The 13464-nt window shown below is 41.7% G+C and overlaps 1 protein-coding gene across 1 annotated transcript in view; it reads left to right on the forward strand.

Annotated features, from left to right (window-relative positions):
• Nucleotides 1-13464, forward strand: part of LOC309561446 (sodium- and chloride-dependent creatine transporter 1-like) — a 109946-nt gene that overhangs the window by 50435 nt on the left and 46047 nt on the right. Inside the window, exons 4-5 of the mRNA XM_082265366.1 lie at nt 5904-6180; nt 7324-7456. Of these exons, the coding sequence (XP_082121492.1) occupies nt 5904-6180; nt 7324-7456 (410 nt within the window). The remainder of the gene's footprint in view (nt 1-5903; nt 6181-7323; nt 7457-13464) is intronic.

The following is a 13464-nucleotide window of genomic DNA, read 5'->3' on the forward strand; positions in this document are numbered from 1 at the left end:
GGATGTGGATGATCATCAAAGATGAAGATGTTGGTAACAGGCATTGGATCTCATGTGAACTCGGAAATAAATGAATACAAGAGCTCCCATAGGGAAGTTCATTAAATAGAATGCGATGTTTATTAACAAGATGGCTACAATTACCTTAAGGAGGTTAATAAAAGCCCATATAATGTGTTGTTGCAGCAAGCTTTCAGTTTGAAATCGCCGCTTTCTCAGTCGCGGCTTGGCATGCGTAATGACGTCACCTCGAAGCCACTCCCTACCATTTTAGTACACTTTAGCGCTGCTTTTTATGTTTAAAATTGTTTGACTAATATCACAATTTTTTAAGTGGCTGCTTTTTATAATATTTTTCTGAGCGCGGATATTTATTGTTTTATTAAATTTAAAAAATTTACACTTAACCACTTCCCGACCCCCCCGCCGCAGATTTACTGCAGCAGGGTGGCTCTCCTGCGCGAACCGACGTAAGTCTACGTCGGTCGCGTGCAGGAAGCTAGGGGGCGAGCGCACGCCACTGGCGACGCGCTCCCTCCCCCACTCCTCAGCGGGGAAACCGATGCACGGGTGAGGCAGCTCCGATTGCTGCCTGACACCCGCGATCGCTCCCCGCTGAGAGAGAAGGACGGTCGACTGTTGTAAACACAGCTGACGGTTCTTCTCCCTGCAATGACCATAGAGCCCCTGTGGGATCACAGGTCTCTATGGTCATTTCACAAGCCACACCCTCCCCACAGTTAGAATCACTCCCCTAGGATTACATTTAACCCCTTGATCTCCCTCAAGGTTAACCCCTTCCCTGCCAGTGTCATTATTACAGTAACAGTGCATATTTTTAGCACTGATTACTGTAGTAATGTCACTAGTCCCCCCAAAAGTGTCAAAAATGTCAGTTGGGGTCTGATCTGTCCGCCGCAATGTCGCAGTCCCGCAAAAAAATCGCAGATCGCCGCCATTACTAGTAAAAAAAAAACAATAAAAGTGACATAAATCTTTCCCGTAGTTAGTAGACGCGATGACTTTTGCGCAAACCAATCAAAATACGCTTATTACGATTTTTTTTTACCAAAAATATGTAGCAGAAAACAAATTGGCCTAAAATGTTAAAAAATTTTGATTTTTTAAATTTTTTTTTGGAGAATGTCATATAGCAGAATGTGAAAAATATAATTGTTTTTTTCAAAATTGTCGCTCTTTTTTTGTTTATAGCACAAAAAATTAAAATCGCACAGGTGATCAAATACCACCAAAAGAATGCTCTGTTTGTGGGAAAAAAAGGACGTCAAATTCCGTTTAGGTACAGTGTCGCACGACCGCGCAATTGTCCGTTAAAGTCACACAGTGCCAAATCGCAAAATAGGGCCTGGTCTTTGAGCAGCCAAATCCTCCAGGGCTTAAGTGGTTAAGGGGGAAAATCCTTCCGGTCTTAAAGTGGTTAATTTGTTTTAACTTTGATTATGTTAATACAATTTGATAAAAAAAAACTCATGTTCAAGAGTGATCTAACCAATTCACCTATAACATAAATCAATAAATTGACACCTTTTCAATTCACCAATTATAATGATGAATACTGAGATCTTAAATTGCATGATTGTTTGCAGTATTTAAGATTTTCATGTTTGCAATGTTCATTAAGAATTTAAGAGTGATTTTCTACTGATCAGACAGCATGAATACATTTTCGAAAATCACAAAAGTTTGCAATTTGCCAACATGTGGTTTGAATTGTTCATCCCAGTTCATAACTTAAACAATGTACTCTTTCTTCATGAGAAAAATATTATCTTCGCCCGTCTGTCACCACCCACAGACATCTCATTACCCTGCTGTCCTGCTGTGTGAGAACCCTGGAAGTTTTTATGAATGTAAAAACTTGTGTGTTCATCAAATATTATTATAATCTATTCCCTGTTATCTTTTTTTATCTCTCAAGACGATTGATAAAATATATATTTAAAAATACTCCACAGTCCGTGGAAACAAAAAATACTCTTTTATGCTCAGCCCCAAGGTGGTATTTTAATAGATTTTCTATCTGTAAATGTGCAGAAATGGATGTTGTAGGAACTGTATAGTGTTTTTTTTTTTTAACCAAACTTTTTATTCAAAATATAAAACATGACATAACGTAGTACAGAGTACAATAATAGTCCAATGGAGTTGAAGTGATTCAAAAACCAATAATAACAAAGTTAACAATAATAACATATTCTAACAACTGGATTTAGGGGTCAGAGGTAAGCTCTTTAACCACTTGCCGACCACCGCCCGACTATATATGGCGGCGGTCAGCCCCTCCCAGACAAAGTGACGTACCAGTACGTCACTAGCCTGGGAGCGAATAGGGGGTGAGCGCGCGCCGCCGGAGGCGCGCTCCCGCCCCCGCTCGTACCCGACGAAGCCGGCGTGTGTGACCGGCGGACCCGATGTCCGCCGGTCACTCGCGATCATCGGGTAGAGAGGGAGAAAGGCAGGCGGCTAATGTAAACAAAGCCGCCTGTCATTCTCCCCTATGTAAAAGCACAGATCACTCGGTCCTGCTATGTAGGACCATTGATTTGTGCTTTTACATCACAAGCCACATCCAATGACAGTTAGAAACACGCCCCTAGGGACACACTTAACCCCTCCCTCTCCAATAAAGTTAACCCCTTCCCTCCCAGTGTCATTTTTACAGTAACAGTGCATATGTATAGCACTGATTACTGTAGTAATGTCACTGGTAAACCCAAAAGTGTCAAAAATGTCAGTCAAGGGTCCGATCTGTCCGCCGCAATGTCGCAGTACCGCAAAAAAAAATCGCAGATCGCTGCCATTACTCGTTAAAAAAAAAAACTACAAAAATTACAAAAATCTTTCCCTTAGTTAGTAAAGGCGATAACTTTTGCGCAAACCAATCAAAGTAAGCTTTTTGTGATTTTTTTTACCAAACATATGTAGCATAAAACAAATTGGCCTAAAATGTTAAAAAATTTTGATTTTTAAATTTTTTTTGGGGAATTTCATATAAAAAAATGTAAAAAATATTGTTATTTTTGCAAAATTGTCGCTCTTTTTTTGTTTATAGCGCAAAAAGTAAAAATCGCACAGGTGATCAAATACCATCAAAAGAAAGCTCTGTTTGTGGGAAAAAAAGGACGTAAAATTTGTTTGGGTACAGCGTAGCACGACCACACAATTGTCCGTTAAATTCACGCAGTGCCGAATCGCAAAATAGGCCCTGGTCAGGAAGGGGGTAAAATCTTCCGGGGGTTAAGTGGTTAAGCATCGAAACACCTGGAGGCTAATGGGGACAGGTGTTTTTTTTTTTTTTTTTTATTATCAAGAAGGAAAAATAAAATAAAAAATAATAAAGAATAAAAAAAGGTTTTCTCCCTTAAAAAGTGCATCCAAAGTCCAAACTAATTCATTTTAATTTATAATAGAGTGGTGAGAGATTAGAAACCCCTTTTTTAAATGACTATTTTCCCAATGGGGGGGATTTGTTCTCTCTTTTATACCCCTGGTGACCATTATCATTGGGACTAAAACTGATGGGGGATTCAAAATTTTGAGTTGTCACCAAAGGAGGAATAGAGAGGAAATCTTCTAATGAGGGCACCTGTTCCAGTGCTAACTGCCTAAGAGTTCCCTCGCTTCGAAGAGATATCCTCCAACTTCCTGTTGTGTCTATAAAACAGGAATACCAAGGAGAATATCTTGAAGTTGACACTTTTGGAAAGAATGACAGGGACTTTAGCCATTCCGTTTTCTATCACAAAAATGGCTTTAGATATACATTTTCCGTCAAGTAACTGAGAAATATTACCTGTGAACATATTGTACTTCTGTATCCAAACGGCAGCAGGGGTATATTTCCGCACCTTTTCACATGTCTTCCTAGGTCTCCTTTGCTCTATACTGTATATATATATATATATATATATATATATATATATATATATATATATATATATCCTTTGCTCAATATATATAAACACACTTGTTTATAGAGCTCAAAAACGCAAAATTAATACACAAAACTAGGGATCCCCCCCCCGAGCAAATTTTACCATGCTTCATAGGGTTTTTTGCATTCCTCTAGATCAACTGTGGGTATAGGATTGTGTACATGAGGATTTTTATTGGTTGAACTAGATGGACTTGTGTATTTATTCAACCTGACTTACTGTGTAACCATGTAGGGTTGAGTGAAAATTATTAGATTTGTTTGGGAGTTATCATCTCTCAGAATTTCAAAAGTAAAAAGACTCATAACCATTTTGACAAAATGCATTGGTGTAAATGGTGAAGAAGAAATGGAGGGGTTTTTGGTGTTTTTTAAGGGTGCAGTAGGCCTTAAATGTCTCATGGGTGTGGAAAAAACCTTGCTAATCTCATTATTTTACATTTTTCTTATCCTCCTTAAAGGTACATTCACACACTGTGTGTTTTCAGCTATCTTGAATGATGCTTAACTTCTACTACGTGGTTGTACATCCGAGGAGGATGGGGCTACCTCCAAGGCATGCTTCCATTTTATACATCACAATATATGTATCCCATAGTTGGAAACTCAAATAGCTTTGAGTTAAGGACCTCACTTTGCAGAGTTGCCTTGTTGCTGAGTTAGGGACCACACTTTTCATAGCTGCCTTGATGTTGAGTTGGGGACCACACTTTGCATAGCTGCCTTGATGTTGAGTTGGGGACCACACTTTGCATAGCTGCCTTGATGTTGAGTTAGGTACCACACTATGCATAGCTTCCTTGATGTTGAGTAGGGGACCACACTTTGCATAGCTGCCTTGATGTTGAGTTAAGTACCACACTATGCATAGCTTCCTTGATGTTGAGTTAGGTACCACACTATGCATAGCTTTCTTGATGTTGAGTAGGGGACCACACTTTGCATAGCTGCCTTGTTGTTGAGTTGGGGACTACACTTTGCATAGCTGCCTTGATGTTGAGTTAGGTACCACACTATGCATAGCTTCCTTGATGTTGAGTTAGGTACCACACTATGCATAGCTTTCTTGATGTTGAGTAGGGGACCACACTTTGCATAGCTTCCTTGATGTTGAGTAGGGGACCACACTTTGCATAGCTGCCTTGTTGTTGAGTTGGGGACTACACTTTGCATAGCTGCCTTGATGTTGAGTTAGGTACCACACTATGCATAGCTTCCTTGATGTTGAGTAGTGGACCACGCTTTGCATAGCTGCCTTGTTGTTGAGTTGGGGACTACACTTTGCATAGCTTCCTTGATGTTGAGTTGGGGACCATACTTTGCATAGCTGCCTTGATGTTGAGTTAGGTACCACACTATGCATAGCTTCCTTGATGTTGAGTAGTGGACCACGCTTTGCATAGCTTCCTTGATGTTGAGTTGGGGACCACACTATGCATAGCTGCCTTTTGTTGAGTTGGGGACCACACTATGCATAGCTGCCTTGATGTTGAGTTGGGGACCACACTATGCATAGCTCCCTTGATGTTGAGTTAGGTACCACACTTTGCATAGCTGCCTTGTTGTTGAGTTAGGTACCATACTTTGCATAGCTTCCTTAATGTTGAGTTGGGGACCACACTTTGCATAGCTGCCTTGATGTTGAGTTGGGGACCACACTTGCATAGCTGCCTTGATGTTGAGTTGGGGACCACATTTTGCATGGCTGCCTTGACTTGACTTGTAGTTTTACATATATTTGCAAATATATGCAACAAAAAAGACCGCATTTAAAACCTGAAAAAAGCTCTAACATCCTTACCTTCTCTATCTAAAATGAAAAAATGTTTTTGGGCTTTACTGCATATTTTTAATGGCTTAAATCAGCATTTTTGTGATGTTATCAGTTTGCCTGCTAGCATTTTTTTTCTAAAGTGCTGATACTCTGATTATTTTTTATGCCCGGCAGGTCTTGGCTTTGCCTCGATGGTGATTGTGTTCTTCTGTAACACATACTATATTATGATCCTGGTCTGGGGCCTCTATTACCTGGTGCACTCCTTCACTAACACCCTGCCCTGGGCCACCTGTGGAAATCCCTGGAACACCAAGGAGTGTACCGAAGTCTTCCTATTTGACCAGTGCTCCAACGTGACTTCAGCCAATGCTACTGGCTCCGGCATCGCATACAACATCAGCTGCGATGCTCTCCTGAACAAGAGATCACCGGTTATTGAGTTCTGGGAGTGAGTTTAAAAGACAATATATATTTTCTTTAATGATGGTGTTAAAGTTTTCCCCTTTCATTGAGCTGTGGGGGACTCCTGCTCTTTTGGCTTTGCATTTATCCACCCCCATACTATCACCATGACTGCATGTCATACACAGCCCTGTACTAATTTTAGCATTGCAGTAGAAATCAATTAATGCTGCAGTGTGCTTATTTTAAAACCTAAGGCTAGAAATACATGGTTCAAACCTCGGCCGGTTCAGCAGGAACCGGTGAGATTCGAACTGTTAATGGGCAGGCTAAATGAACCAAGTTGATTGATCGATCAGCTTGGGTACAACCAGCCTGCCGGAATATCTTGCAATTATCTCTAGCGGCTGCTATAGTCGCTAGCAATAATCACTGTCTTCCGCAGCTCCCCCCCCCCCCCCCCAAGATTGGTCCCTGCCAGTATGCAGCTTGGAAGGACTTTTAATCTGTGTGGAAGCAGTGGTTCCTCTGTAGAGTTGTGACCCCCCCATCCCCCCTGCAGAGTCAGACCTATAGATCTGCAATTAGTAAAATTCATTATTCCTGCTGATTGGTGAACTGTAGTTCTGATTCAGCAGGGGGGGGGGTGTCAAACCAATTTAAAAGGACCGCTGCTTCCACCTGGGAGAACAAGGTAACATGCATGCCGTATTCAATTATATAAGCTGCCTGTCTAGTTCCCCCTGCTGAGTCAGACCTATAGATCTGCAATTAGTAAAATTCATGATTCCTGCTGTTTGGTGAGCTGTAGTACTGATTCAGCAGGGGGGGGGGGGGGTGTCAAACCAATTCAGAAGGACCGCTGCTTCCACCTGGGAGAACAAGGTAACATGCATGCCGTATTCAATTATATAGGCTGCCTGTCTAGTTTATCATTAAAAGGGCTTACATGGACACTTTTGGTTTGCTTCAAATAGGTTGTGTGTTTCCATACAAGCCTATTGGAATACAAAACCCCCTTGAAGTGGGTCAAATGCTGGTCAATGAGTTGTCAGTGATCTCAGAAGGCACTCAAACTGATGTCATCTTGATGCCATTGACACAAACTATATGGGAATTTGGTAATATGGTTTTGGCTCAAAGTTGGTTGACATGGGACCTAAAGCCTAAAGTTGTGTTTCTTCTGCAGGAATAAGGTGCTGCAGCTCTCCGGAGGTCTGGATGAGCCTGGGCAGTTAAACTGGCAGATGATACTTTGCCTTCTGGCTACGTGGATCATTGTTTATTTCTGCATCTGGAAGGGCGTGAAATCGACAGGAAAGGTAACCTAATGACCAAAAGAGAAAACACTACATGGCAGTTCAAGTACAGAAACTGCAAAACTATTCTAGTGTTACCCATGGTCAGCTATTTTCAGCTTCTCCAAAAATGTAGTCTTGTTTCTTGACCTTTCCCGCACCATTATCTAGTCAAGGAGGTCAATAACTGAGCGTAAATCCATCAGTCTCATTTTATAGAGATGCAGCCAATATGCAGGCTTCTGAAAACTGAAATATTAGAGGCCAGCCTCAGGAATATGAGCATCAAGTATTTTAAAATACAGCTGCATGTGGCGGGGTGGAGCCCCCGCTTAGCTAGGTCTTCCTGTTTTAGTGGTGCAGCCCCCTTCACTCAGGAGAGGTAGAGCATAGTATGAGGGAGGATTGTTAGACCAGGGTTTCTCAACCAGGGTTCCTCCAGAGGTTACTAGGGTTTCCTTGAGTAATGAGCAATTTCTGCCTCTCAGATAAGTTCCCAAACAGGGTTCCGCCAGAGGTTACTAGGGGTTCCATGAACAATGAGCAATTTTTGCCTCTCAGATAAGCTCCCACTGACACCATTGATCTTTTTAGCTATATGTAAGGGGATAATTCTTCCCAATGACCACCAGTGTAAGGAGCATTCTTCCCACTGACCATCACACTAATGTATCATGAGTTAAACTACTAGGACTTTAAAAGGTACCACGCCAAGAAAAAATTAAAGATAAAAACTTGCATTTTTATTTCTACAAAGAATTTAAAGGAATTAAAATGTAAATGTTAAACATCCAAGTGTTGTTTCAAAACAATTACAGTTATATATCATGTCATTAATAAAACCTCTATCCCAGTTTAATAATAAAGAAGATCTCATATATATATATATATATATATATATATATATATATATATCTTTATCTCCGACAAGTTTCGTAGGACAAAGCCCGCTTCCTCAGGGAGAACTGGCATATATGTCAGCTAGGTTTGTATTGCATGTAGCTTGTTCTCAGAATTAGAGAACCACAGCTGCCACAAAGGGAAAGAGACCCCTCCAATAAAGATTATATATTAAAAAAAACAAAAAAAAATCTAACAAGCAAAAACCAAAGGAATTATTAGAAAAAAAATCGTAAGAAATGGGCAGACTCGATGGACTACTCAGTATTTCTCTGCCATCACTTTTCTATGTTTCTATATGTCAGATAAGGAGGAGCTTGACTTGAAGGGGGGGCAAGGAAATAAGAAGGCTTTCACTGTTGATTCCCAGTGTTACCTGGTCCTGCTCCCCAACCTTTTCTTGGTGTCTCAAAAACAGGCAGTCCCCCTACAACACACCAGAAATCTAAGCTTTTGAAGGCATTCTTATTCCTCCCTCCGCCATGTCTCTCCAAAGGGGGCATATACCAGCTCCTTTTTATCTAAGATATATATAATCCTTATTGACGGGGTCTCTTTCCATTTGTGGCGGCTGCGTTTCTCTAATTCTGGAAACAGGCTACATGCAAGTCAAACCTTTTTAGCAGAGATATATGCCAGTCCTCCCTGAGGAAGTGGACTTTGTCCTGCGAAACATGTCGGAGATGAAGATATGTATATGAGATCTTCTTTATGATCAACCTGAGATATAGTCATTAATAATAGCATATTATGTAACTGCAATTGTTTTGAAATAACCCTTGGACGTTTAACATTTACATTTTAATCCTTTTAGAGCCCATTCACACTGCTGCGACTGTCAGGCGACTTGTCAGCCTGACAAGTCGCGGTCGGTCGCGGTCCATTGAGTAGCACAGGACCCGTTCTAATAGGAGCGACAAAAGTCGCTCCGACTTAGAAAAAGGGTCCTGTACTACTTTGGGGCGACCTGGGAGCGACTTGCATTGACTTCCATTATGTGAAGTCCCTGCAAGACGCGCCGAAGTCGCGGTGCACAGCGGTGCATGCGACTTCACAGGACGCCCCCCGAAGTCGTGTCGCCTCAGTGTGAACCGGCTCTTAAGGCTTTGTATAATAAAAGTTTTTATCTTTATTTTCTCTTGGTGTGGTACCTTTAACCACTTCTCCCAAATGGACGTACCCGTATGTCCTTGGGGTTCAGTGGTAATACCGGGATGATGTCTGCACCTGCAGGCATCATCCCAATATAATTTTTTGCAGCTGGCGATTCCGTTTCAGGCAGAAGTGATCGAATGGCCACCCTCCCCTCGCTGCTGCCTCTTCCGGGCTCTCCGGTCCCATCGTGGATGCCGGGAGCGATGCTGCTGGCAGAGATGACTGACTGGTACAGAGAGAGAGGAACTGGCATTGTTTCCTTCTCTTTGTAACCCTAGAAACCGGGAGCGACAAGTATTTGTCACTTCTGGTTCTTTTTCTTTGTTTACCTGGCCGCCAGTGGCCAGAGAAGCAGCCGATAGGACCGATCTCCGTCTAAACGGCTGCATGGAGGGCCAGAGTAGAGATTTGGGGTCTAATAGACCCCAAATCTCTCAATAAAGAGGACCTGTCACGGCCCATGCTGTCACAAAGGATGTTGTTCATCCCTTGTGATAGCAATAAAGGTATTCCGAAAAACAAAGTGGAAAGAAAAAATGTTTTGTTATAAAATAAATAATAAAAGAAAAATTTAAAGTGCCCCCGTACCACCGTGCTTACGCGCAAATGCGAACACACATGTTACTCCGGCACGCATATGTAAACGGTGATCGCACCACACATGTGAGGTATTTTCGCGAACGTCAGAGTGAGAGCAATAATTCTAGCACTGGACCACCTGTGCAACTCTAAACTGGTAACCTGTAAAGTTGTTTAAAGCGTCGCCTATGAAGAATTTTAAGCATCGTAGTTTGACGCCATTCCACGGGCAGACGCAATTTTAAAGTGTGACTTGTTTGGTATCTATTTACTCAGTGTAACATTTCTTTTGCATTACAAAAAAAAAAAAAATTGGGCTAACTTTACTGGGTTTTTTTTTTTCATGAAAGTGTTTTTTTTTCCAAAAGAATTTGCGTAAAAACCGCTGCGCAAATACCATGTGACATAAAAAATTGCAACACACACCATTTTATTATATAGGGTCTTTGCTATATATATGTATATATATATATATATATACATATATATATATATATATATATATATATATATATATATATATATATATATTTACATAGTTACATAGTTACATAGTTAGTGAGGTTGAAAAAAGACACAAGTCCATCCAGTTCAACCCATGATGCGTGTGTGTGTTTGCTTTTAACCGTACATTGTGTACCCCTGTATGTTGTGGTCTTTAAGGTGTACATCTAATAGTTTTTTGAAACTATCAATGCTCCCCGCTGATACGACTGCTTGTGGAAGAGAATTCCACATCCTTACCGCTCTTACAGTGAAGAACCCCTTACGCACTTTAAGGTTAAACCGCCTTTCCTCAAGTTTTAGTGAGTGGCCACGTGTCTTATTGTATTCCCTTTCTCTGAATAGTTTGTTCCTTATGCTAGGGTCGCCAGTACAGTATTTGTACATTGATATCATATCCCCCCTCAATCGTCTCTTCTCCAGAGAGAATAGGTTCAGTGCTTGTAGTCTTTCCTCATAGCCGATGTCCTCCATTCCCCTAATTATTTTTGTTGCCCTCCTCTGGACTTTCTCCAGTTCCAGCACATCCTTCCTGCGGACCGGTGCCCAGAACTGGACAGCATACTCCAGATGTGGCCGGACCAGAGTCTTGTAGAGCGGGAGAATAATCTCTTTATTTCTGGAGTGAATCCCCTTTTTTATACATCCCAGTATTCTGTTGGCTTTGCTTGCGGCGGCTTGGCATTGCATGCCACTGCCAAGCCTGTTGTCTACCAGTACCCCCAAGTCCTTTTCCATCCTAGACTCACCCAGAGGTTCACCCCCTAGTGAATAGCTTGCTTTCTGGTTTCTGGCACCCAAGTGCATTACTTTACATTTTTCTACATTAAACCTCATCTGCCATGTGGTTGCCCACCCCGTTATTTTGTTCAGGTCTGCTTGCAAGATTTCCACATCCTGCATAGAAGATATTGGCATGCCTAATTTAGTATCATCTGCAAATACTGAGATTGTACTAGATATCACCTCCTCTAGATCATTTATGAATAAATTAAACAGGATTGGTCCCAGGACAGAACCCTGGGGGACCCCACTTTCCACACCCGCCCAATCCGAGTACTCCCCATTAATCACCACCCTCTGTACTCTCCCCTGGAGCCAGGTCTCTATCCAGGTACTCACCTTATGATCCATACCTACCTTCCTTAGTTTGTACAGTAAGCGTTTGTGAGGAACGGTGTCAAAGGCCTTTGCGAAGTCCAGATACACCACATCCACAGGCTTACCTTTATCTAGGTGGCAGCTCACTTCATCGTAGAAGGTTAACAGATTGGTTTGGCACGAACGATTTTTCATGAATCCATGCTGATTTCTACTTATAATACCATTTTCATTACTAAAGTCTTGTATGTGGTCCCTTATCATCCCCTCCAAAATTACATATATATAAAATGTTTGGGGGTTCTAAGTAATTTTCTAGCAAAAAAAAAGTAGGTATTTACATATAGGAATGAAGTGTCCAACTAAATGCAATATATATATACAAGATTCCCCCACGCTATCAATACTAGGGTAATCAACTAGATAGACTGCTGCATACACCGGTCAGCATATCCGTGGCCAAAATAAAATCAAAACTATATAAAGGTGGTGCTGAGCTGTCAAGGATATCCAAAAAATACAAAAATTTAAGTAACTGTGACAAAAATCAATATAACCAACAACATACAAAAAAAAGATATGTATGTGAAAATGATATGTGAACACTAAGTGAAGCACACTTCCTGAATCAATGTGAAATAATGTAATAAAGGAACAAAAAAAAAATTATAAAATATAAGTTCCAGGTGATGGACACCTCTTGATAGTGGTGCATAAATACCCGACAACTCTGAAAACCCAACAACAAATAAAAAATCCTTCAGTGCAAAGTACATGAATGACTGGTGATATCAGCTGTGTATTTCCCAACACCATGGGAGGTGGGCAGCTCTTCACTGCGATTCTTCTTAAAAGACCCAGAATTCCCTGGAAAGGTCCTCTTAACTGAGCTCAGGCCCAGCCCCATACCCAAGGCTCCGTCCAATCCTTTTGTCCCATATAGCCTCCTGCTAAATCCCAACTCCTGGCCATGCCCCCATCAGTCAAGGCTTTCTCCCTACAGGGGTCAAGAGGCCTTCATTTTCACACGCATATCTGTTTTTGTATGTAGTTGGTTATATTGATTTTTGTCACAGTTACTTATATTTTTGCATATGTTGGATATCCAACACAGCGCAGCACTACCTTGATATAGTTTTGAAGTGTCAGAATAGGCTTGGGAAGGAGGTGGTTAACCTCACCGAGCCTCTACTGCGGCAAAGTGGCTCGATAACGTCTGACGACGTAGACCTACGTCGCCAGACATTCCCCTCTCTCGGCGGCGCGCGCGTGCCGCCGGAGGCTCTCTCCCGCTGTATTCAGTCACAGCGGGAGTCGGGCCAGGGGAGGGAAATCGAGTCTGGAGATCCGCCCGCTTGTGTAAACAAAGCGGGCAGATCTCCTAAGTGACAGGCAGGGTCAGATTGCAGGGTTCAGCAGAGCTGAACATGCGATCTGTCCCTATGTCACTCAGTCACCTCCCCCCACACACGTCAGTAAGCACCAGGCATACATTAACCCCTCCCTCTCCAATAAAAATTAACCCCTTCCCTGCTAGTGTCATTTTTACAGTAACAGTGCATATGTATAGCACAGATTACTGCAGTAATGCCACTGGTACCCCCAAAAGTGTCAAAAATGTCAGTCAAGGGTCCGATCTGTCCGCCGCAATGTCGCAGTCCCGCAAAAAAAAATCGCAGATCGCCACCATCACTCGTTAAAAAAAAAAAACACCAAAAATTACAGAAATCTTTCCCTTAGTTAGTAAACGCAATAACTTTTGCGCAAACCAATCAAAATACGCTTATTGCGAT

Source organism: Pelophylax lessonae, assembly GCF_965119305.1.
Source record: "Pelophylax lessonae genome assembly, chromosome: 8".
Classification (NCBI taxonomy): domain Eukaryota; kingdom Metazoa; phylum Chordata; class Amphibia; order Anura; family Ranidae; genus Pelophylax; species Pelophylax lessonae.